Source organism: Apium graveolens, chromosome 10 (genome assembly GCF_009905375.1).
Source record: "Apium graveolens cultivar Ventura chromosome 10, ASM990537v1, whole genome shotgun sequence".
NCBI classification, from domain to species: domain Eukaryota; kingdom Viridiplantae; phylum Streptophyta; class Magnoliopsida; order Apiales; family Apiaceae; genus Apium; species Apium graveolens.
Window position 1 is genome coordinate 233,250,879 of NC_133656.1, and position 27,763 is coordinate 233,278,641.

At 28.6% G+C, this 27,763-nt stretch overlaps 2 protein-coding genes across 2 annotated transcripts; both read right to left on the reverse strand.

Moving 5' to 3' along the window:
• Window positions 1-9,798: 9,798 nt before the first annotated feature.
• LOC141692031 (uncharacterized) lies at window positions 9,799-10,620 on the reverse strand. Its single transcript, XM_074496775.1, has one exon. It carries the CDS (start codon window positions 10,618-10,620, stop codon window positions 9,799-9,801), a length of 822 nt encoding a protein of 273 aa, XP_074352876.1.
• A 6,000-nt stretch (window positions 10,621-16,620) lies between these two features.
• LOC141689263 (uncharacterized protein At1g28695-like) lies at window positions 16,621-20,890 on the reverse strand. The gene is made up of 3 exons (XM_074493509.1): window positions 20,642-20,890; window positions 20,068-20,445; window positions 16,621-17,335 (listed from the first exon to the last, which is right to left on the reverse strand). The coding sequence occupies exons 1-3, from the start codon at window positions 20,831-20,833 to the stop codon at window positions 16,817-16,819; spliced, it is 1,089 nt and encodes a 362-aa protein (XP_074349610.1). The 5' UTR covers window positions 20,834-20,890; the 3' UTR covers window positions 16,621-16,816.
• Between the last annotated feature and the right edge of the window lie 6,873 nt (window positions 20,891-27,763).

A 27,763-nucleotide genomic window follows, 5' to 3' on the forward strand; every position in this document is an offset into this window, starting at 1 on the left:
CGAAATCTACGGAAGGAATCTTCTTGGGATATTCTACTACAAGCAAAGCTTATCGCGTTTATAATTCTGTCAAGAACAAAGTAGAAGAATCCATCAATATTGTGTTCTCTTCGGTGAAAGGAAGTCCAGTTTGCTTTAAGGCGGATTTGTTGGCCAGGCTCACAGGAGTATCCGATCAAGGCCCCTGCCCGTTTACCACTCATCAGGCCTTTGACGAGATTCCTGGATTGCAATATGAGGAACAACTCAAAGCTATTCTCGGTGACAACTTTATTTCTGTGTCTGTCAAACCGTTGGTAACTGATTTAACTCCTATGTGCTTATTATTGTTTAAATTGTTTCACTCGAATGTTTTACCTCGTAAATCTGGTCGTGATAGAGTCACATTTCAGGATTATATTCTTCTGTCTGTGTTTGTTAAGAAAACCCCTTGTAATTTGGCTTCATTGATTATTTCCAACATGAATCATTGTGTTAAACATGAATCCATGCATCTTCCATACCCTGCTTTGTTAACAAAGATTTTTCAGTATTTTCGTGTTTCTTTTGAGTCTGCTAAATCAGAAAGATTGAATGTCGTTTTTGATTTTTCTGTTTTAACTGCGAATGGTCTCGTAGTTTCTGAATCAAATGATTTGTTCTTTGATGATGCACACCGTTCTGTTGGTGGTTTGCCCAAATCCCCCCATTATGCGTCAGACCCAAATGATCAAAACACCAAGTATGTCCTAAATTCGTTGTTTGCTAAGTTAGAAGAGAATTCTGCTGCTTTAGCTTCAATTAACCAGCATTTTGCTTCTGTCAAAACCTCGGATCACTAACTTCAGAAGTTAGTATTTTAAATGCTTCTTTTGAGTTGTTTAAGAAGTATGTTTGTTCCTCTTTGGATGATATAAATGCCAAACTCTCTGTATTGCATACTTCTGATGTCAAGTTGTCTAAGACCATAAATTTTGAGTTTGGGACTCTGCAAGAAGGGATGGTTTCCTCTGCTAAGGCATGGGAAAAGGAGTTTGTTAAGTTGTTTTTCAAGTTTGGGTCAGAGACTAAATTTCTATCTCAGCAGTTGTCAGCCATGCAAGACAAGAGCAAGATGTATTGGCACAAGAAATGAGACTGGATTGGAGATTGTACTTTAGAAGAAATCACTGCTCCTCTGCCACTCCCTGTCATTCCTCCACCTTCAGTTTTTGGCATGTCCAGAGAAGAATACAAGGCAAAGATTTTTGACTGGCTTCGTGAAAGGGATGGAAAGACACCAGCTCAGGAAGCTTTTGACAAGTTATTTTCAGAGTATGGCTCGGCTCCAGTGTTTCTTTCATCCCAGAACAAGGCTTCTGGTTTCGACAAGGGTAAAACTCCAGTTAATGTTGATGACGATTCTGATTAGAGACCCCTTTTATGATGAAGGGGGAGAAATTTTATGATTTTAAGATGTTTTTAAGACGATGACGTGTTTATTTGGTTTTTAAGACTATGTTACTGAATGGGTGTGTTGGTGTATGAACTTTGTTTTTGATGGATGTTTTTGGATGATTTTATGTGTTTAACTGATATTCTGGATTCGTTTATGTGATTAGATAACAATTGCAACTGGACATCCTGGTTTATTGATGGGTTGTCTTCTGTTTTAAGTGTTTAATGTTTGAGACTGTCTCTTTTATGCATATTGATCTAGTGTCTCATTCATTCTTTAGTTGTCTCATTCTCATATTGATTGCATGTATTATAAACTGCAATATATTCTGTTGGTTCTAATTCTGTTTTACAGGCCTTTAGTGTTTTTGATAGGGGGAGCATTTATGCTTTCTTTGTCATCATCATAAAAGGGGGAGAATGTTAATTCAAGTGTTTATGATGATAAGAGTTCTTAGCAACAGAATGAAGACATCAGATTGGAATCATCCGAGATCTCAGCAATGTTTATCAGAATACAGTTTGTTCAATCTTTCTGGAAGTTTATCCCGCAGGTTTAGTATTAGGTTGTTAGGGTTTGTGTAAATCTTGTTTATCTGGATAAACCTTATCTCAAACAAACCCACCACCTTATCTTATAAATCAAGTTTAAATCTCTCAAGCCTTATCTTTACTTGATTTATCTTTTTCAAACTTCTAACAGATTAGTTTCAAAAGTCTCATTCAAATATTCTTCAAACAAACTTATTTTCAAATCTTTTTATCTTATCCTTTGTTTGAAAATCTGTTAGAACATTGCCTATAAATACAACTCATTATTTCAGATTTGGAGAACGCTTTCACGAGAATCTTCCATCATCTGAAATCATTTTCTTGTTCCATACCCGATATATATATATATCCAGAAAAACAAGAAGTTTAGTTGAGTTGTAAACATTCACATTATATTCTTGTAACTGAATCGTGTATTATATCACTTGTCCTGGGTTGTGGGAGGTTGATTACAACAGGAAGGCCAAGTAGCTTTGTGCTAGGTAGCTGTGTGCTAGGGAAAGGTTTATTTCAAGTGGGCCAAGATTGTAATCAAGGAAAGTTTGTAAGTACTTTGTTTTAAGTGGATATAATACATTCTCTATGCTAGTTGGCATGGGGACTTGGATGTAGGCCATAGACTAGGTGTAGGGGCCAGACCAAGTGAAAACTCTTGGTATTCTGCATTGTTTAATTTCTTTATTACTGCATTTATATTTCAATAATTTACTTTCTGCAGTTAAAAGAGACTGTCCCATACCCTGTCTCATTTGTAAAGGGACTGTCTCATTTGCATAAGAGACTGTCTCATTTATCTTGACAGTTAGAATATTATTTTATTTATAGAGCCATCTAATTTCAAAACTAAACCATCACCAGGTACCTAATACGAGTACATATATTACTCTAAAATTCATGTGGAAAATGCATCCCTATTAACATGACGGATAAATTTCACATATTTGTTTCTGTTTAGTACCTTTCCGATGACAGGCTTTTGCCATTCGTGCTGGTATGCTATTTACTCCTCCGTTATGTCGCTGATATATATACTTGTAAGTTTTAATTAATTTTTTTGAATCAATTAATATTTTAGTAGTTGATATGCATTGTGGTGACAGGAAAAGAAATATCTGTTGTAAATCTCACTAACAAATATAGCAACATAGAAGCAAGTGTATAAAGAATTTAGCAAGTTTAGGCCAAGACCACAGTTAACAAAACAAAACATGCAGGTAAACAAAATCAGTAACTGAAATAACGAAGAGAGAAAGAAAGATGTACCCGAAACCATAGCTTTTAACAGTGACTGAAATAAAGGTTCACAGATACAAAATGCCAAGAAAAATGATCACGGCTGAGTCACCAGGCCTTGCTCGAAGTCCTGGCTGCTCTTGAAGAGAATATTGCCCCTACCTGCTGCGTTTGGGATGCGCACAATATCTCCACCAGGATAAAACAGCTCGGAGTTTATGTTAACAGCAGCAACAAAAGCTCCACTTCGACCAGCACCTCAGTCGCCGGAAAATATCAGCACTTCAGGACTTTTGGGAGAGAAATGCAGAGAGGTTGAAGAGAAGAGAATGTAGTGTGTATAATACATTCACTTTAACCTCTATTTATAGGAGAGGAAAAAATGAAACTGTCCACACACTTAATGTCTGAATTAAACTGCTTCATTAATAAAAAATCAAAACTGATCAGATTTTGAATTTAAATTACTTGTAACAGCTTTTCACATTAATACCCATTAAAACCCACATTATTATCAGAACTTAAGTTAATTTCTGATCTGATATCAGAACTTAAGTTAAGTTCTGAGATATCATATCAGAACTTAAGTTCTGATTTTATTCATCAGTTACAAATCAGATTATATTATTTGTCCAGGTTCAAGAGGTCGCCTCGCGTACGCGAGACGCCGAGACATTCGCCCAAATCGCCCTTCGACCCGACCCGGTCCGGTGCGTGGCAGGGCGCGCGTGAAGCACACAACAACAGAATGGACCATCACACACCTTAGTAGTTGTATACTACTCATGTGAGTAATACCATATAAAGCACACAACCCCCTTTATTTATTTCAATGTGGGACAAACATTTTCAAATTTTTCCAAGCTTTTCCAAGCTTTTCCAAGCTACTTTCAACTCTCATTTCATATGGATTTCATTAAGAAAATTCTTAAAATCATACATGGAAATTTAAGTTCAAATATCATTAAACAATTTCTAATCATTAGATTTTAGGATTAACATCAAGAATATAATTAAATTAAGCTCTAAAATCCTAATTTTCTAATAATATCTCCAATTAATTATATTACTATTCTAAACATTTTTTGCCTGCCAATTTTAGGTGAGGCTTCTACTCTCTTCCCAAACTATACATAGATCAATAAACATTTACTCCACTTGGAGTTAAAACCACCTATTCAGCATTTCCCTCCATGCTACAGAGATATAATAGAACACTTCCTTATTGTTGGTGTTTCCTTGTAATGCTCATTGTTTGCCGGGAGTTCCAGTTCATAGAAGCCACCCGCCTAAGCAACATGTTACTATGAAATCACCCTAACATTTCAGTGCCGCCAATTCCTTTTCTTTTAAGTTCATGTGTTCAACACTCATTTTTCTCAATGTTGTTATTCATTTATTTTGTTAGCAACATTTATTTTGTTCAACTAGTTTATATTATAATTGCTTGAATCTACGATAATAGAGATACTCTCTTGTTTTTGTATTTTTTTGAAAATAAGAATCTTATGATGAGAATACGTGAGGCTGAGAGAGATTGACTTTAAAAATTATCTGTTTTTTCTTTTGTGAAAATTTCCGAAATTAGTGCATTATTACATGAAATTGTATCTGTATCCGTCCTAATTAATTTTGATGGAATTTTTATTTTCTAAAAGCATAATGATGAAGATGATGTGATTGATGACTATGTCATACAAGGGTCCGAACAGCTGCTGGCCATTTGTGCAGGCTGTGCGGTCCGTGCCCGGCCGCGTGCGGGTTTAACATTAATAACCTCAGAACTAGCGTGTTGAGAAATGAACCGGGCTCGGGCCGGGTTTGAACCGATAAATAACGACTCATAACTATACCTGATAAATTGTATAACCGGATTGGTTTCGGATCGGATCTATTTCGGATCGGTTCCACTTTCGGATTATGATATAATTGGAGGCCATTCGGATCGGATCGGATGTGATTCGGTTCGGGTCTAATTCGGATCAAAAGCGGATGAAATTCGAATAAAAATCGAACAAAATTCGGTTCGGATTAAATTCGGTTCGGATATTTCGAATCATAACTTATTTATTTTTTCATGTTCTGAGACTTAAAAAAATATCTTTTTATTTAAATGTAGTACTTTTAATATAATATAATTTACTTTTACATTAATTTATAAATAAATAATTAAATTATCACGAATATAAGATACATTTAAGTATTAAGTTTGTTTATTTCGGATCATATTCGGTTCGAATATTATATGAATCGGTTTTGTTCGGTATCAATTTATAATCGGATCTAGTATTTTGGATCATTTTCAGTTCAGGTAATTTTCGGATCGATTTAATTTGATTTTCGAATAACTATCGGATTATATAATTCGGATTTCGGATCGGATCTCGAATCCATAGATTTCGGTTCGATTCTTTGGATACGGACTCATTTTACCGGGTCTACTCATAACCAAAACACGGTTTGCGCGGGTGGGCGAGCTATGCACGGACGTGCGGGTTTTGCCGGTCGAATACACGAGCTGTATGTGCGGCTGTGCCTGTGCTGTACTACTAAATACTAATATTTATATATTATATATAGCCGGAGGAGCCCTGGACTAGTACACCGAGGACTGAGGTTTATATTATATAAATTATATACTACTATTAAAGTAATTAACTAAAAAGGCAGCATATAATTACTACTAGTAATCATCGATCAATATTTTAATATATATAAAGGAAAATTAATATATATAAAGAAAAGCCCGGGAACTCTAAAATTGTCTGAAAATTACTTATCTATTTTTCTAGAGCTTCTCAATTTTAATTCAATAAAATCAAATTTTATTTTATAAATTCGAATTAATAGGGAAGATAATAAATATTTAGAAGTCAATCCTATTTAGAATTTGTTTATTCAAATTATTTGGAATAATTAATAGGGAAGATAATAAATATTTAGAAATTAATCTTATTTAGAATTTGTTCATTCGAATCAATTCGAACTAATAGGAAATATAATAAATATTTAGAAGTCAATTCTATTTAGAATTTATTTAGATAAATTTTTATCTTTTTCTCAAATAACTTAAATCGTAATTTCCTATTTAAATTTGAAATTAACTAAAAAGTTAGAACTTTCTTATTTATGTCCTATATTTTAGAAAATAAAATCCAAGTACATGTATAAGTAAAAATAAAATCCAAATTTATATAGAGTATAGAATTTCCTTATTTAGATTCTATATTTTAGAAAATAAAATCTAAATTATAATATATTTTTATTAATATTGTATTTGACGGGAGGACGACTCAAACTAAATTTGATCTAAATTATAATAGATTTTTTATTAGTAATGTGTTTGACGGAAGGGCGGATTAAACTAAATCTTATCTAAATTTTAATAATTTTTTCATTTGTATAGTGTTTGACGGGAGGGCGGATTAAACTAAATCTTATCTAAATTTTAATAATTTTTTCAATTAGAATTGTGTTTGACGGGAGGGCGGCTTAAATTAATTTCTATCCAAATCATAATAAATTTTTAATAGTATTGTGTTTGACGGGAGATCGGCTAAAACTAATTTTTATTTAAATTATAATATTAATTTATATTAAAAATCATCTAATTAATCTTTTTTATTACAATAGTCGTCGGCCTAACAAAATCTCATAATTAGTACGATTATTATCGACTTATGAAGACGTGATATAAACTGGTATCATGATAAGAAAATGTACGTCATTTTGTTAGGTTATGTATATTATAACATGTGTCGGCCTAACAAAGCGTGACAATAAATGAGAAATAAATATGAATAATTAATATTTTTTTTGGTTCATATTTTCTTAAATAATCTTCCTAATAAATTTTTAAAAAATTATTTTTAGGGCCTCTGCGCAGCGCGGCTTTGTCTACTAGTACTTATATAAAGTAGAAGACGGGGCGTTTAGCTAGCGCATCTCACATCGTCTCGTCTGATTCTATTTTTCTAATTTTTTCAATTTTTTGAGTTAATAAATATCAAAATTTTTAATTATCCTATATTCTTCTAATATACTTTTACCGTCGTAATATTCTCCTAAAATTTCTACAAAATCTTTAATTTATTTGATTTTTGAAATTAACTTACCACTCCTAAATTTTTTTACAAAATCTTTAATTAAAATTTTTGAAATCAGCTTATCATCATAATATTTAGCTAGAAGTCGAAAACTTCTACTTTCCATTTAAATCAACTTACTCTATTCATATTCTCCTAAATTTTCTTTAAATATCAATTCTCCTCTTTCTCCCTAAAACAAGTTACTATATTTTATTTTTCTATATCAAAAATTACAGTTAACTTATATTCTCCTAAATATACTATTCGTAATATTCTTCTAACGTTTCTCCAAAAACTTTAATTAAGATTTTTGTAATCAACTTATCATCGTAATATTCTCCTAAAATTTCTACTTTCCATTTAAATCAACTTACCATCTTCATATTCTCATTAAATTCTATTTAAATATCGTTTCTCCTCTTTCTCCTAATATCAACTTACTATATTACGTCTTCCTTATATATATTTTTTTAACTTTTAGCCTATAAAATACTACAAAGGCAAGATTTACAAATAAGTTTCCTCAATATTTTTTTAAATCATTATATTATTATTCTATGTTTATGTAAAGAAAAAGACGAGAGCGGTGAGGTGTGGGCTCTCTTAATTTTTTTTTAAATATTGTAATTCTTCTTTCTCCTAATATTAACTTACTATATTACATTCTCCTTATATTTTTCTTTTAATTTTTAACTTATAAAATACTACAAAGGCAAGTATTTACAAATAAGTTTTCGCAATATTTATAAAATTATTATATAATTATACTATTATTCTATGCTTATGTAAAGAAGAAGACGAGAGCGGTAAGATGACGGCTCTCAAATTGTTTCAATCTATTTTTTTAATTTTCTAAAAAAATTATATTATTAAACAGAAAAAAATATTACATTAATTATTAACTAATACATAATATAATTTTATGATAATTTTTGAATAATGAGAGAGTGACTCATTGAAATAAAATGTTTAAAGAGAAAATAGTTTTTCATACTGTTTAATTTATTATATTTATTTATTATTCATAATTTCTAAATGATCAAGATTAGGTTAGAAATAAAATGAAAATGAAAAATTATTTTAGAAGCTCGTTGCGAATCGCGACTAATTAAACTAGTTAACTAAAAAGGCAGCATGCCACGTGATGCACACCCGCGGGCTGTACGGGTTGGTGAACTCGTGCGGATCGTACGGTCCTGCGCGGATAGGGTTAGTGCCGGTCCGGGTTCCTAAAAATGTAATTTGTAATCGGGTTCATTTATTTTAACGAATTATGCGGGTTTGAACTAGCCCGATACGAGCCGAATACATTCGGGTTTTCGTACGAGCCGGCTCCGAGCGAGCGGTTCAAGCAGACACGTGTAATTAAATTAAGAAATAAAATTAATTTTTAAAATTAGAAATATTTAATTTATTTGTCAAAACTTTAGGTTTCTTTGTGCCTTATCATATTGAGAGTTTGAGACTGATTAAATATTGACTATCAATGTTACTTTCTCAGTCCCTCTTGTCCGGTAAAAAGATTCATCGATCTTATATAACTTATTTTCTATATTTTCTCTCAGGAATATAAGGTAAAGTTATATAATTTAGGGGTGTATCCAATTGAGATTTTGAAGAATTTTTTTGGTTTTTAGAAATAATGGAAAATTCAATTTTGATTTTAAATAATTCTTTAAAATCTGAAGATATTCAACGAGGATTGGAAAAAGTTTTTTAAAATCCGAGTATATTCAATTTAGATTTTAAAAAGTAAATCAAAACTTGGTGGTATTCAATTTTGATTTTAAAAAATCCATCAAAATATGATGATATTCAAAAGTTCATGGATTTTTTTTAAAAAAAAGTTGTGGATTTTGATGGATTTACTAGTACATTTTTAATAAATGAAATCTCTTCAAAATACATGATATTTTGATGGATTTCTAAAAAACTTCACAAAATGTGCAAAACTCTACAAGATTTTGAATCAACTCCACCAAAATCCACGAAAAATTAAAATCAACGAAAATCTTTTAAAATTCATAGATTATTAAAAATTCTTTAAAATCTGAAATAAATACACCCCTTAATTTATATTTTTTTATATAAATATTAAATTTATAAAATTATTTAAAAAGTTTATAAAAATAAATTACATAAATATATTTTATATCTATCATAAAATGTGTGATAAACACTCTTTCTGAAATTTGTAAACAATTGGGAGTGAGTTGGAAGTAATATATTTTCAAAAACTATCATTTATTATGCCAGAGTAAATCCAGTGAAATGTATGTCTAATTATCTGAAGGTAGCTATGCGCCTATGCTTTAGTTTGTGAAATTTACAATATTGGGCCAACTTAAACGCTTGATGCGTATTGCTTTGTTTGGGCCGAAAAGATGTTCCTCCAACTCGTTAAGGGGTATTTGATTCAACGATTCTGGATACGGGTTTGAAATGGATAAAACCCATGTTCGGTTAAAAAATTATTGTTTTTTTTTTCAAACAAAAGATAACGTTTCATTCAAAACAAAACATCAATGGAAAGAGCCTCCAACAAGCACGTAGGAGGAGACGTGTAACTAATACAGAAATTTACTAAGCAAGGAATTCGAGCAGCTTGATGTGCTATCTTGTTAGCATTCTTCCGAATATAAGCAATAGAAGTTAAAGGTAAACTAGATAACAGGACCTTACAATCATCTAGAATTCCTCCAACCTCGAGGAGATTAGTGGAGTTACCCAACACATGTTTGACAACTAGCTGGGCATCTGATTCTATGAGCACCTTCTCCTCTTGTTTGTTTAAATCCTTCACCCACGACAGCGCTTCACGGACACCCATAGCCTCTGCTTCCATAACTGTCACTTGCCCCGCGAAACAACAAGTTCTCCCACCTAAGAACGCACATGCGTGATCTCTAATTACCATCCCAACTGAATAAGTCTGAGCTCCTGGGAACACTGAAGCATCCACACTAATTTTGTAACTTCCTGCAGCGGGAGGTTGCCAAATACCCGGCTGCTGATTAGTGGCATCTCTTTGAGGTCGAACAATAGGCTTACTTCCACTATGCTTAACTGCAATCCACTCTGAAAGAACCGACAAGCTAAACTGCATGGCCACTACTGGAGTAACTGTCTTGTCCTCCCATACTTTTTTGTTCCGCCAATACCAGACACCCCAGAAAACCATACAGATTATCTGCAATTCCTCATTAGTACTCGTACTGAGTTTCTGAAGGACCCAATCAGGGGCATACTCGACAGTACTCCAATCAAACTGCAACCCCACATAAGACCAACAACCTGTAATAAAATCGCAGTCATAAAACAAGTGAGACATGTGTTCGATATCATGCATACACATAAGGTACAAAGCGTGGAGAAACCTATGTGAAAAGGTGGTTATGAGCTAAATCAAAATTTTGGGTATCATTTTCATTTTTTTTTCCCTTTAGCTAGTCTTTCTTTTTAAGTAAAGTATAATTCTTTTTTTAGGTCAGATTTTAATATTGATGAATAAAAAATGTGAATAAATATTTTATTTTCTTAGATACCACGTAAAAATATTTATAAACTCATATTTTAATAAAAAAAATTATCAAAAATACTAGGTTATTTATTTATTTATTTTTGCGATTTTACTATCTTTTAATTTTTTTTGCAAAAATATGGAATCAACCAAAATCAAGCAGACATACAACTAGTTGAATCGAGTTTTTTTTTGTTGTATTTGAGGTTGTAGGGAGTGGTATAAATTCGTCGAAAACTGCATCTAATTGAATCAAGTTGCATAAAACAGTATTTTTGTAAAAAAAATGGGAAAATAGTATTTTTGAAAATAAAAAAGTATTTTTACAACTTTTAAAAAAAATTATAGTATATATATATAAATATTTTTAGCCTTAGTTATTTTTCAAAAAAACTCTATTACTAATTATAATTAAATCAAGTGATCGTGTATAATTTTAGTTTTTAATATTAAAATAATAAATTAACAAAAAAAATAATAAAATATCTTTTAATTCTTAATTCCAATTAGTTTATCAATGAGATCCATTCTCATCCTATTTTTGAACCAAACAGGTGATATCAAGTATATCAAGTATCCAGCTCCAAACTCATACCAGCTTAACCTAATTTCAACCTGATACCACCCAACGAATCAAATAATCCCATACAAACAAAACAAATAATTAAATTGGTAATTAAATTAATTAAATTTTAATTAAAATTACATTTACTTGAAAATAACTATAAATTTATGCTTATATAAGAATATTTTTAACCTACTTTATTATGTAAATTTACAGTAAAATATTACTAAAAAGATTATGTTTGGAAATTTTTGTATTTCGTGTATTTAAATGTTAAATCCAAAACCTACCCGTTTAGGACTCGTATAATTTCGTATTTATGTACTTTTTTCGTTTTTTGTCGTGTTTTTGTTGGGTGAAAAACCAAAATGACCACCATTTGGGAAAATCTGTCCAAAATACCTATTGGCGGCATGTTCCGCCTTTTTAACCCACCGAATACGCATGTGGGGGATGCAGATTCAGTTTTTAAAATTTAAAAAAGATTACGCATGTTCAACATGCGTATTGACTTTTTATTTTTTTGTGAATATATGTTGAACATACGTATCCTTTGTAAAATCAAAAGTAATACGGATGTTCAACATGCGTATTCTTTGTTAAAATTTAAAAGGCTGAATACGCATCCCTGAAATACGAATTTCGTGGGTATTTTGGGCGGTTCGCGCGCATCTGAGCATTTTGGGCAGTTGAAGGTGGAAAGTGATGTATTTTAGGCATTCTTTCAAATTGAATATGAATATAAATAAAATTAAATAAATAAAAATATAAGATTTTTTGATGAAAATTTTACAAAATATATGATATATATAATAATTAATAATATAATTAAATATTAATATTTATAAAGAATATACATATATTTATAATAAATATATACATTTTATTTTTTTAAATAATACTTGATTTCATTATATTGTATATATGCAACGACCCGCACTTGCGGACCATTAATTCTAAACCAGAACTAAAATAAAATATAATTTACTAATTCTAAATCTCTATTACAAAGGTGTCTATTACAAAAGCGCAGCTAACGGAAACCCAAAAGTCAATCAACTCCAAATCTAAGTCCTCGAACCTGAATGCTATCCAACTTGAACTCTTAGATGAAACCTGAATTTATAAGTAATGAGCTATACATCCCAGCAAGAAACCAATCGATCCAACTAGTAGGCCAAGTAACATGAACACATATAACAAAATACGATAATCTATACGATACGATATACGAAACAAACACTTTTGATACACTTTCTTGTTCTTATTCTTATTCGATACACACAATACACATAGCATATAGACAACAATAATTCCAAAATCAATAACTCATGCCAAGACCACTACAACCCGGTGATAACGGTCCTAAATTTTCTGAAAACTGTCACTACAATCCGGTGACTGCAGTCCTAAGTTCTTATTCGATATTTTCACAAACCATGGCACAAATCAAAGATTCAGAATTATCATTTAGACACCACAGAGATACAACAATACGTATAGTTGTAACACATAATACTTTCAAAAATATCATCACTTAGCCCATTTTTTGATAATCAAATATACACGCATAATACACAGTTTTGAAAACACTAGTAAGATCGATCGAAAACTTACCTCTAAAACTGACCAGATCTGAATATAGCCTTTTTGACCCTCTAAACTACGTTATCTTGGAAAATACAAAGCACGAAAGTTGTAGAGAATGAAAAGACCTTTCCGAAAAGCCGAGAGTCACTGAATTCTGACTTACTTTGAATTTTCTACGAATTATACAAGACTGCTGATTTTTGCTGAGAAGAGCCCTTACGAATTTTATTACTTAAAACGATGAGGATGAATAAGGTGTATTTATAACGAGACAAAACCCTATATCTTAAACTACAAGTTATCCATATTAGAATCTGATCCAAATTTTAGGCCCATTAGTCTAATTAAATTTTAAATCCTAATCTTAATCAAATTTTAATACTTTTTCTATTATTCTATTATTAATCGAATTCTAAAAATTACGGGATATTACAATATACATAAAATTTTCGTGTCATTTTTGTGTCGTGCATGTTCAAATTTGTCGGGTCTAATATCATTATCCAAGTGAAGAGAACAAATTATGATCAGAACATTACAAAACATATTCTTATATAAGATATAACCAGCATAACTAACAACCCGTGCGAGACACGGGTCATTTTCTAGAATTTACTTATGCATTATACAATTATAATGTTTTAGTTTTTTTTTATTCGTAAATATTTTACAATATCATTGTAGTTTTATCCATAGGGACAAATTAAGAAAAATAAATCGATTTAATATATCATTGTAGTTTTAACAAATCTCGTGAGATCTCATATCAAATTTGGACTATTTTTAAAATCGGGACAAGTCTCAAAAACAATAATGTGCTACCGGTGAATTTAGTAATTTTAATACAAATAATCAATTGACTTGATCCTATAAAAATCTCAAACACATTAATTTATATTAACATAAGATATTAAAAAATTTCACATTATTGATAATATATTCTCGCCGAACTTGTAATTTAAATTTACTAAACGTAGAGTGTGACAATGTCTTTCGGTCGGATCATGTAGTCAAATTTCGAGTATTTTTTTGAACAATGGGTCAAGTTCTGATTTTAAATTCGAAATAAACTAAAATACATTGACTCATTATAATTCGAACTTATCTAAATATGTTATACCAATAAAGATTATTTATATATAAGCGATTTTATTTTCAATATTTTATTTAAAAATATATGTTCATTTTAATTACTTTTTATAATAAAAAAATATGTTAAAAATATATAAGATATATTTTCAAACTAAAAAATGATTAATAAATAAGATAATAATCCATTTATGTACTATGCCTAACTTTATATGTGAAATTCAATTCTTTAAAATTAACTGTAAAAATATTCAAGTAACTATCTCAAAAGCTAAATAAAATATTCACTTAGCGTGTATGATAAAAAGCACATGTGATAATATGGTGCAGTTGTATGAGGTTGTATAGGTAAATGAAACATCTCAAGTTCAATTCCTATAAACCACATCTTTTATATAAATATTAAAAATAGGGTTAGTTCGGCACATGTTATTTTCTAGAGTTTTTTTTATGGATGCAATTATAATATAATTTTTTTTTGCCAAGACAATTATAATATTTTTAGTTATATTCTTATTTGTAAATGTTGTATAATGTCTAACGTATTTATCTGTGTATCATTTTCGTACAAGACATTACTAAATTACACAACGTTTCCAATATAGCTCATTAAGAAAAATATATATATTCTTGTTTGTGTTGTATAATTGTATTTAATGAATAAATATAAACAGGATAGTCGGTGTACATTTAAAATGAAATAAATAAACTTAATATGTAGAATGTTGTTGGTATGTTTACAAAGAAAAAGTTAAAAATTAACATATATGTTGAATATAGAGTTGACAAAAAATTTTGAATTATATTTAAATAAACTATATAACTGGTCTATATTATTACTCAGTGCTCTACTAACTTAAAATTAATTTACTCAATTTAAAAAGAAAAAAATGAATAGCAAAATTGAGAATTACTTGCAATCGTAATATAAAATTTACACTACTGTTAATATAAAAGTTGATTTTAATGAAAAATGTTAGTTTTTGAAAATTAACATATGTATGTTTGGAAAAATGTTAGTTTTTTTACACGACTCTTAACAAAATAAGATTAAGTTATATGTGTCTATGTTAACATGTGAATTATCGTATGTTACATTTCTTAGGAAATTACGATGGTTTCAATTATTTATATGTTAAATATTTGATTTATGTATATGTATAATCATTATTAATATCTAGTGAGGCAATTGATTACTTAAATAACATGTATTTATAATTATTCAAAAATTAAAATTATGTAATAAATAAATTGCAATAATTTATATATGGTATTCACATTATCACTCACAAACAATCCATATTTGTTTTTACGCGATTGAGTACCAATTACGTAACATAAAAATAAATTATATATTGTAAGACATATTATTGATGTTCATGATTTTTTTCAAGAATTTGAAGGAAAAATTGTAATTATATTGTTATTTAAACTATTTTTAAGTTTCTTTCATTACAACTTTAATATTTCTTCATATAATAATTTGATTATATTTTATACTATTCTCCTAAAATTAAATATTTTTCAATTCAATAAAGTTTTATAAATATTAGTTGAACTGGTTAATTTCTTCAAATTGTTGAACAATATATATATTGTTAAATAGTATTAAATATATTGAATCAAATGCTACAATATAGTATAGATATAACTTTTATTTGAATAATTTAAAATATTAAAATAATTCAAAATATTTGTACAATATTATCTTGATCTATAAATATTGTTTATCTAAAATATTTCTTTTTAAAATGGTAGTTTTTTAATTGAAAAAAGAAAAACAAATCGATTTGATATATCATCGTAGTTTTAACAAATCTCGTGAGATCTCATTTCAAATTTCAAATATTTTTAAAATCGGGACAAGTCCCAAAACACTATCACGCTACCAGTGAAGTTAGTAATTTTAATACAAATAATCAATTGACTTGATCATAAAAATATCTCAAACACATCAATTTATATTTATATAAGATATCAAAAAATTTCACATGATTGGTAAGATATTCTCGTCAAACTTGTAATTTAAATTTACTAAACGTAGAATGTGACAATATTTTTCGGCTAGTCATGTAGTCAAATTTCGAGTATTTTTTGAACAATGGGCCAAATTATGATTTCAAATTCAAAATAAACTAAAATTCATTGACTCATTATAATTCGAACTTATCTAAATATTTAATATCAATCTAGATTATTTATATATAGGCAATTCTATTTTTAATATTTTCTTTAAAAATTATATATGTACATTTTAATTACTTTTTATAATAAAAAATATATTAAAAATATATGTGTTATTTTCAAACTAAAAAATAATAATAAATAAGATAATAATCCATTTATGTACTATGCCTAACTTTATATCTGGAATTCAGTTCTTTAAAATTAATTGTAAAAATATTCAAGTAATTATCATTTTTTTTGCGAAATTCAAGTAGCTATCTTTAAAGTTAAATAAAATATTCTTTGAGCACACTTATATATTATGTGTATAACAAAAAACGCATGTGACAATATGTTGTAGTGGTACGAGGTTCTATAGAAGAATGAAGCAATTCAAGTTCGATTCCCACAAAATACAACTTTTATATAAATATTAAAAACATGGGTAGTTTAGTCATTTGAGACTTTTTAATCTCAAAATATTATATATTTGCTGTGCTATTATATATAGAAGAGAGATGTTTAAAATCTCGGTATAAAACGTTTCTTAACAAAATATTAAACATTTCACTACAATATCATTTGCCAGTCCATGGTTTAAAGATGCTTCCATGAGTCTATGCAGCGATTGTGCGGAGACCATCCAAACGTCGGCGTCGTTTCATTAGCGAGAATCGAACTCAGAAATCTTTTCCAATCATGAATCACAGTAGTCAGATCAGCCACCTTAGCACTTATACTTCTACAACAATTAGCATGAACTGTGGACACAAGTCTAACATCTCTACTATCTTGACAGAAGCCACTGAAGTAAACAGTGTCCAAGAATCTAGCCTTAACCCCTAACTTTTGAAACAGACCTTCGCGTATTAGCTTCGCTAACACATCCTGTTCTTTCCAGCCCTTATTGGACCTATCTTTTTCGGCTAACCAGGATTCGAACAATGCGATGGTTTTGTTGTTTGAATTGATCATGTAGAAGCCTGTGTTAATATGTTGTTTTTCATATCCTGACCATTCGTTGCCGATGAAGTTGTCTACGCTGATTTGGATGTCAATACTTTGATTTTGTATTAGATTTGAGAATGGATTTCTTAGCCATAATACATCTGTGTCCTGCAAATCATGAGGAAGGGAATGTTAGAGAAATGAGTATAGTTATCTACTCTCCAAATCCCAAATCCGTTCATTAAATCTTTCCTGAAAAAAAAATCTTTCCCGAAAATGAAAAATGTCATAACGCAGGTCTCAAATCGTGGACTCATATATATACACACTAGCATATGCCGTCTTGTTATAAAAAAATTATCAAATACATATTTATTAAATTAGCATTTAGTACCCGTTTGGAAAATCTGAAAATAAGTAACTTACAACTTAAAATGAATAAGTGAATTATAAGTGATAAATATAAGAATACTTATAAGTGTTTGGATAATTTTACTTACAAGTCAGAATTTTTTTTCTCTTAAATGAACTAAAATAAATAATTATTAAATATAATTATCTAAATTCTTGAATTTTAAGTTAGATTAACATTTAAAAATATATATTTTAAAACTAAAGTTAATAAATCAGCGAAAAATCAAAATAAGTTGAGAAAAAATACGGCGTTACTAACATTCAACTTATCAGCTTATAAGTTGTAAATTCAACTTATAGATTTGGTTAACAAATACTCGTCGATAAGTTGTTACGGGCTTATAATAAGTGGCTTATAAGTTACCCTTATGAATGGTTGGGAATCATTTTGGAAGCATAGCAGTTCTCTAGCGAAATTTAGGAATATGATAAATTTAGTACATTCGTTGAAAATGACCAATTGCAAAATTTAACATATTCAAAAACAATACTTGTCCTAGCTAGTAGCATTGAATGTCATAATTATTCATAATTATGTAAATGGACAAGGTTCATTACACTACAAGTACAATTAAATGTATAGTATATTGTGATGAACTTTTTTGGAAATTAAGGTGAAATGAATGGTAATGTGAATGCATATGATATAATTAATTAAAATCTGTCAGTATCATCTGAAATTAAAAATAATTATAGAAATTTAAGCATTGTCCATGACATATAAACAAGCGTGTAAACCGTGAAGTCTAAACTCTTGCTACATCCAGCTTCCAAGCAGCAAGATGGCTATTTGACTTTGATTTTTTCTTCATCAATCATAAAAATAATTCAGAAACACGAATATTAAAATAAACCGCCATAGAAAAACAACTTGTTTTATGGTGTTTATTAGAAAACGACTGTCAAAATGTCACTGTATTAGACCAGTAGCTAGGTAGTATCTAGTATAGTACTCCATCAATCCCTTCCGATTATTTACATTTATGAGAAAGTTTCTAACACATATTTTAAGATGCATAAAAAGTATAGTTATGTAACTTATTTTTACAATTTTTTTTCTGAATAAAAGTCGAATATTTTAAATTTTATTCAGAAAAATAAAATTGTAAAAAAATTTACAGAACCATATATTATATATATTTTAAAATACGTGTCGAACACTCTCTAAAAATATAGGACGTAGCGAGTAATACAAAAAATCAGTAGAGATACGCACTTCACGTAAAACACGCCAACCCCCTAACTTTTTAAAAATTGGCAATTGCTACGTAAACCATATTCTACGGTCTATACGATCTATATTTGCTATCTACCGACTAGGCCAGAATATTTTGGGAAAAAACGTTGAGAATTTTTTTGATATTTTACCGGTTTAATTAAGATTTAGCTTTTGACAAAAAAATAAATTAATTAAGCTGTTGATACCATTATTAAAAAAATCGAATAATTTTAATTGAATTCAATTTCCAAACAATCGGAACAAAATTAAGAACCGAAATGTGATATACAATTATATAATACCTCATCCCTGCTGTGTAATCCCTATGTCCCATTAGTCTTCACACCTTTCATAAGTTTGGCTTAATAATTTTTTGAATCTTAAAATTTATATCAATATATTCATTTGTCTATATGTGACAAAATCGTTTATTTTTACCCCTGAAATATTGAAAATGTACCTTTCAAAATCTTGGACCGCTAGATTTATACCGGATTTTTTTTTTCCGATACTTCGATTTATTTCCCGGTTCAAGATTTCAAAAGGTATGTTTTCAATAATTTAGAGATAAAAATAACGTTTTTTAATAGAGAGACAGATAATTACTCCCTCCGTCCCTCCCAATTGTTATCGTTTCTGGAAGAGCATTTTAAGATGAAGAAAAATTATAGTTCTATAACTTTTTTTAAAATTTTTATTTTTCTGAATAAAAGTTTAAACATGTTATTTTTATTTTTCTAAATAAAAGTTTAAACATGCTTTTAAATAAAAATTAAAAAATACTTTATAGAACTAGACTCTATATGTTGCTTAAATAATGTCAACAGATCTTTCTATTTCAAATATTAAGAATCTAGCTAGACAAATGAAGTGATTTTTTTAGATCTTTTTAATTTTTGCGTAAATACAATCCTTGTAAAAAAAACTAATATATACAATCTATATTTGCTATGTACGTAATACCTACCTTTGGCACTTGGAAGTTTCCAATCTCTTATGTATGGTCTACTAAATACTACAATTAGACATCCATGTTCCATGTTTAACGTAAAACTCTCAACAACTGTCGCAAAGTACCACCCGGAATCCATGACAATCAAAAAATTAACAAATCCCTACACACATTTTTCCATATTTATCTTCCCACCTTTCTCTCCCCAGATTCATTCTCGATCAAGTAAACAAATTAACCCTACCAAATCTTAATTTAATTTCTTTTTGAAAAAATCTCGAAAAGATAAACACGGAATTAAGAAACGTAGCGTACCGTGAAAACGAAGTTATATCCATGTTTAAGAACATTTGAGAGAAACAGCGTTCTTCTCCACATCATCTTAATAAAATCTTCACTCATGTATAGCTTCTCCCCAACAAAATCTACACCCTCCGTTTTGAGCTTGTAGCAATGCAACCGCAGATATTTACATCTATCGTACGAGGTACGATCTGCTGCAACAATCAGTAAATGATCGACTAGGTTTCTTGTATTCTCGCCTAGCCAAAATCCGTCCAGAAATATATCAAGCATGGACTTATCTCCTTCTACGTAGGCTTTGTTCACCATTGCTATAATAACTGTCTTGTTTTTCGTTGATGTTTCTTCTAGTACTTCCGCTAGTTCATCTCTATCATTTGTCATATTGAACTGCAACAACATAAATTTATCGAGATTAAAATACATTACAAGAAAATCAGACATTTTTGACGGATTATATTCAAACTACATTAAATCCTACCACCTACGTAAATCGATATACAACCAAGAACGACTAGGGCACGAAGGTACAACACAAATATAGCACTACAAGAAATTTGACTAAATTCGAAATATAGGTGCTTACAGTTGTAGCATGAGAGAGATTGCTAGATGTGAGGAACTGAGCTTGTCGAATAGCTGATGGGAAGATCAAGTACTCAACGTTGGCTTCGTTGCAAGCGAAAATATAGAATAAACCAAGGAAAAGAAGAGATACTATGCTAAAATTGATGATTTGATGACTCTTTTGAGCTTGACGGTATTGTTGAAGATCCATTTCTGAGTAGATGTTGTTTTAGAAAGAATTGATGGACACAATATTTATAGTATACCTATCGCCTGTCTTGGTAGAGAAAAGTATTCAACTCAGATTTCAATATATATGTTAATTAATGAATTTTTAATATTCTCTAAATAGGTTCGTTATATATTTATAAATTTTGATTGATTCTAAGCAAATTCTCGCAAATCTTATAAACTTAGAAATATGATAATGCAAAAAATTTAAAATCACGTAACTACCGCTTTCAAAATTTATAATAAAATATAAGGAACCATCAAAATTAAACATTTTCCTAGATATTTCTTAAAACCATCATCAAAGTTCAACAACTTCTAAAATTAAATAAGTCAAATTTTAAGATCCATTTTACAATGTAATGAATAACCCTAATTTTTAATATTTTATAAAAAAATTAATTAATTACAACGGATTTATATATTATTATTATTTTAATTCATACATATTTTTGAATTGTGCAGATTTTTTTTTAAAAGAGCACAACTAAAGGCATTCATTTTATATTAGTATAGAATTATACTATTAATATAAATTAAAATTATAAGTATTTTCTTTAAACAATTTATAATCACATCGATTAATTTTGATTTCAATTATCAATGTACTACCTTTAAAATTATAAAAACAGATAGTCATATAATAATTAATAAGGTATTTTAAACAGAATTTTTACACTAACGGGTCTTAAATGATAGCTTTTATGATGGAAAAGTTTTATTGTTTATAACTGAGCTAAAAATTCAAAAATATTTTCGCAAGAATTTTTTTTGTCAGAAGTCAGTGTTTTATCTACGGTTAAAGATTGCAAACTCAAATTTTGATAACAAGTTTAACTCATACTACAAGTAGAATTCTTTTCGACCGTTCTATTTTTGAGTTTCGACGATTAAATAAATCAATTTAAAATTGATAATATTTCAAAATGATCGATTTTATACTCAAAATCGATCATATTTTAGAACTGTCGACTTTGTCACAAAATCGACCATCAAACCAAACCAAAACTTATTACAGGATCCACATTAAAAAATCTGGTTTTACGTGTCAACCTAAATTAACCGAAATTTAAATGTGATCTCCGCTGTAACTTATTTACAAGACAGTTTCTACTTACTTTTAAAGTAATAATTATAAATTTTAATTTTAATCTAATTAAAAATGTATATAATAAAATTTTCAACTTATGACAAATATTTTGGTGTCATAATTTCTGATTTTTTTAATAAAAGCTGCATCAGTCAGAAATATCTTATTTAACTATTTATTTTTATGAATTTATAATGATTTATAATTTTCATCATAAATATTTAGATAAGGTAATTCGTTGTTAGATCCATAAAGTCATTTTATCGTAATATCATCAAAAGTGTCATAAGATCCATAAAGCCAACTATAGTAAATTTATATATTATAGACTATTATTTTTTTTCAAAGTTATAATTAATGTTTGACTAATTTAACTGAAAGCTACGTTGTATTTTAAAATATGAAAATAGAAATGTGTCGTTCAAAAAAAAATCGTACATTATTATACTTGCAACTTACGGCAACTCATATGTTAAAACTTCTGGTCAACTGCTTGACATGCTCGATGCTAGAGTGAGGCTACTGGGGAGACCGTCCTATGAGAAATAAGCGAGGGAAAGAATATATTGAGAATAATATCAAAGTTAATCAAAAAAATATAAAAATAAACTCTATTTTCCTTTTAAAATACTATAAGAAAAACGGAAATTTTCTACCAAGGAATCGGTAAAAAAAATACCCCAAATCGGTAGGAAATTACCCATTTTTTACCGATAATGAAAGGTGAAATTTTTTTAACAAGATTAAGTCAAATTAACAATCCTAAATAAGTTGTATTGTAATCTTAGTTTCCATTTTGTACTTGTAACATTTAAAGTCTATAAAAATGTCAAAAAAGCAGACTGTAGTCTTTTTCTTTAAACAGTATCATGCCTAAGAATTCTATCTGTAAAAAGATCAAGAAAATCATGCATCAGAAAAATTATGAAGAAATTTGGAGTTGAATAAATCTGTTTTGGAAAAAATATTCTAAGTCAAGATCTCTACAAGTCACAGATTAAGTGTTATAGAGAAGTCATTCGACAACTCCAGAATGATTTATCGACAAGTCAGAAAAAACTACTAGAGAACTCATAGATATCGACAAGCCAATTTGAAGACATGAAGAATGGAGATATCGACAAATCATTTCTTCACTAGAGAACTCTGAGTTATCGATAAGCCAATTTATCACTAGAGAACTCAGAGTTATTGATAAGTCAAATTTCACTAGAGAACTCAGAGATATCGACAAGCAAAACTCACTAGAGAACTCTGAGTTATCGATAAGTCAAATTTGACTAGAGAACTCTGAGTTATCGACAAGACAATAAGTCACTAGAGAACTCAGAGATATCGATAAGTCAAAGTGGAGATATGAAGATTAGAGATCTCGATAACCCAAATTCTCTTATAGAGAACTCAGAGACCTCTACAAGTCAAATCAACTATGGAGTATTAGAGATCTCGATAAGTCAATATACTTATCGAGATGTCAAGATCTTTATATGCCTAACTGGAAGATCTCGAGGTAAAATCTCAAAGTACAAATTGCAGATCAGTTCAATATCCAAGATTAACAATCAACAAACAATCCAACAAGTTGGATTGACAAGTCTATAGTAGCTTGAAGAGTGTGCAAGATCAAGGGTGAATATTAACTGACAAAGAAAGATCAAGATTAACACATGATGCAAAGATATGTTAAGCCAGAAATGGAAGATATACTTTTCCTAAAATGGAAATGATAAGTGACAGTTTACTAAAGTAACTAGCATATCTTATTGTACACTGTGTAAACCAGTAGTTAACTATGATATAAAGTTAACTCTGGTCCTTTGTTAGTGGTAACAATTGAGATAAGAAAATCTTGTATTTCTCTTAAGGAAAAAGCTAAGCTCTTTATCAGCAAAGAGCCTAAAAAGTTTGTAGCAAAACATTCTTAATTTTAATATAAAATTAAGTGAGTTATGAAAGATTTGTGTTCACTGTTATTACTTGTTTAATTTCAGTATTAACACACATCACTGCAAGATTTATATTTACTTTGTTCAATCCATAAATATTTCAAGAAAAAGCATAAAAACCCAAAAATACATTCACCCCCCCTCTGTGTGTAATTCATTACCTAACAAATATGTTTATCAATGATTAAACCTTACAGATTTCAAAATTTATATATTTTAGTGATATGATAAAAAATTTAGAATAAAAAAATATATCTGGTTCGCTATTTTAATAGTGAACTAGTAGTTTGACTACTACTTCTTAATAGTGTTTAATCTCATACTGATGTTTCGATTTTTTTTTTAAAAGGTTATGAATGATCTAACCTTACGGATGTCAATATCCATATATTTTAGTGATATGATAAAAAATTTAGAAAAAAATAAATGTATTTGGTTTGCTATTTTAATAGTCAACTAGTAGTTTGACAAGTACTTCTTACTAGTGTTTAGTCCCATACTGATATTTCGATTTTTTTAAAATTGTTTATGAATGATCCAACCATAAAGATGTCAATATCTATATATTTTAGTGATATGATAAAAATTTTAGAAAAAAATTAATATATTTGTTTTGTATTTAAACAGTCAACTAGCAGTTTGACTGATACTTCTTACTAATGTTTAGTCCCATAATGATGTTTTATTTTTTTTTAAATGTTTATGAAAGATCCAACCTTACAGATTTCAATATCTATATATTTCAGTAATATAATAAAAAAAAATTAGAAAAAAATAAATGTATTTGGTATGCTATTTTAACAGTCAACTAGTAGTTTGACCAGTACTTCTTACTAGAGTTAGTCTGATATCGATATTTCAATTTTTTAAAAAATGTTTATGAATGAGCCAACCTTACAGATGTCAACATCTACATATTTTAGTGATAAGATAATTTTTTTTTTAAAAAAATAAATGTATTTGGCTAGCTATTTTAACAGTCAACTAGTAGTTTGACTAATATTTCTTACTAGTGTTAGTACAATATCGATATTTAAATTTTTAATTTTTTTTTATAAATGATCCAATCTTTTAGTTATATTTTAAAAATTTTAGAATAAAAAAATATATTTGGTTTGCTATTTTAACAGTGAACTAATAGTTTGACTACTACTTCTTACTAGTGTTTAGTCTCATACTCATGTTTCGATTTTTTAAAAAATGTTTATGAATGATCCAACCTTACGGATATCAAGATCTATATATTATAGTGATATGATAAAATTTTAGAAAAATATAAATATATTTAATTATTAGATCTCAATTATTTTAACAAATAAAGTATAATTAAACATATATACTATTAATGTGAGTTGACGCCTCTCATCATGTTTTAATCTATTTTTATAATATCTCAAACTTTGATTTTATGACTTAAAAAAGTACTCCCTCCGTCCCCCTCAATTTTTTACATTGGGGGACGGGGGCTCGGCATGCATTTTAATGCTCTTATTAAATGTAGTTGCATAATTTTTTTTCAAATTTTCTTCTTCTAAACAAAAATATAATGTATAAATTTTCATACAAAAAAGTATTTTTTTAAAAAATTTTTTTACAGAGATATACTTTAAGTTGACTTAAAATGCGTGTCGAGCATGTGAAAAAAACTGTAAAGAAATGACAGGGACGGAGGTAGTATCACATTAATTATTGATCGAAAAATAATATAATTTATGATATTAGATTGTTGAATAATGACAAAATGACTCATTCGAGAAAACATGTTTAACGAGAGAACAATTTTTAAATTTCTTAATCTTTTGTGTTTACTTATTATTATCAGATAAGAAGTACAAAAAAGAAAAAAAAATGAAATAATTTTTTGTTTGAAAAATATATTTTCATTATGAAATCATTGTAAATGAAGTTAAGTAGACAAGCTAATTTCCTACCAACGTCAATAGGAAATGAGATGTACAAAATCTACTGTGATAGTGCGGTAGAAAATATTTTGCTTAAAACGACATCGTTTTATGAGTGTCAAACTTGCTGAAAAAATGATGTGGAAAAGTGGGTTCACTTTTAGCCATTGCTTACCACCATCGGTAGGAAATGTACCAAGTACGTAATTGGTAGGAAAAGACCTTTAACTTAAAAATCGGTAAAAATTGTGCTGATAGGAAAAGTTTAGTAGAAAAATCCCTTTTTCCTTGTAGTGAAAAATAAGTGAGAGAAAAAAATAAATTGAGAATATATTGTAACTTTACTATATAAAAAATGTCTAAATTTTCAATGTTAAAATAATTAAGATCAATAGTTTAGCTATTAATATATGCAATGCAACATACATTATTTCTTATGAATTTTATATATGTGTTGAAAAGCATTTAACAATTTTTTGGTAGCCCATAGTCCAATGGAACTAATTTTATAGGAAGATGATCACATGATTTAATCAGAACCCAAAATATTACGCAACCCTAAAACTATGAAACCATAACTACTAGTATTTCCTATTACTTCCACGCTTCTTTTCTAAATAAATTTTTTACAAACTTTTTTTAACCTAGTTAAACTTTTACTTTAAAATTTAGTATCTTTTACAAAATAATTACTCTTTCCGGTTGAATATAACTGTACACTTTTAAAAAAATTACGCATATTAAGAAATTTTAACAATATTAAAAAAGTTATAATAATTATCATATTTATTGCATTGATTACGTTAACTACACAATTATTTATGGGAGAGAGTTAGTCTTTGAAACAGAAATCAGTGATACAATAATTGTGTGTGGTGTAGAATTCATCATAAAATATAAATTAAATTTTATAATTTGAATAGTGATATTAAAAGTGTAAGTGTACAATTATTTTGAAACAAAGTGTGCGTTATTTTGAAACTCTGGGAGTACATTTCTACACAGAAGTGAGACTATATTCCATCATTTATAAGTTTGATAAATTATTCTAATATTAATAATAAATATAAAACTAGAAAAGGGAATTTAATATTGTTAAGTAAAGAAGAAAATGGGTATATTTGCTTACTAACCAAATCGAACAATTTGGTGGTAGTGCACTAGTTTCTCAACTTACGAAATGTACTTTTCTCACGCTTCCCAACTCACATGGACTCAATAATGGTAGTACTATCAAGTTTTTGGTATTTAACTTTTGGACACTTCATTTTGTACCTAACTAGCCTTGATGTTTACATTATATCAATAATTTTTTAAAAATTTAAATTCTATCAACGACTTTTTATAATTCTTATAACGACGATAGGGTTCTGACTTGGGTTAAAAAATTATGAGAAAAATATGTATTTATGAAAAAATTATAAGAATAAATTTACGGAACACGGTGTATCCTCTTTGTAACTAGCAAAGATAAGTTTAATACGGTGTCATTGGGAATATAATAATAACTTTAAAAATAATAATATGAAATAAAGTAAACGAATTTCTACTTTTTACAACTACAAATATTAACTTTATCGAATTTAATATAATTTGTTTATGATAAATAAAAGAAAATCTAAAATTCATCATTTTTTAAGTCTGAAAAATGCATATTCATTATATAAAAAAAATAACAGTAAAGACGCATATCTAGAATACGAATTCCTTTTTATCTTTTTCCGTATCATGTTAATTAGGCGCACAAAGTTAAAACTTTAAAGATTATACATATGGCATTCTTTGTTAAGTTTTCAAAAGATGAATAAATATTCCTGGAATACGTATTTCATGGATAATACGGGCGGACACTCCCGTCAATTATTATTTTGAATATTAACCCCTTAAATGGTGAATATTTTGATTTTTTTTCATTATAAATCCGACATATCTAAACCTTAAATTTGATTTTATAATTATAAAAATAAAAATAT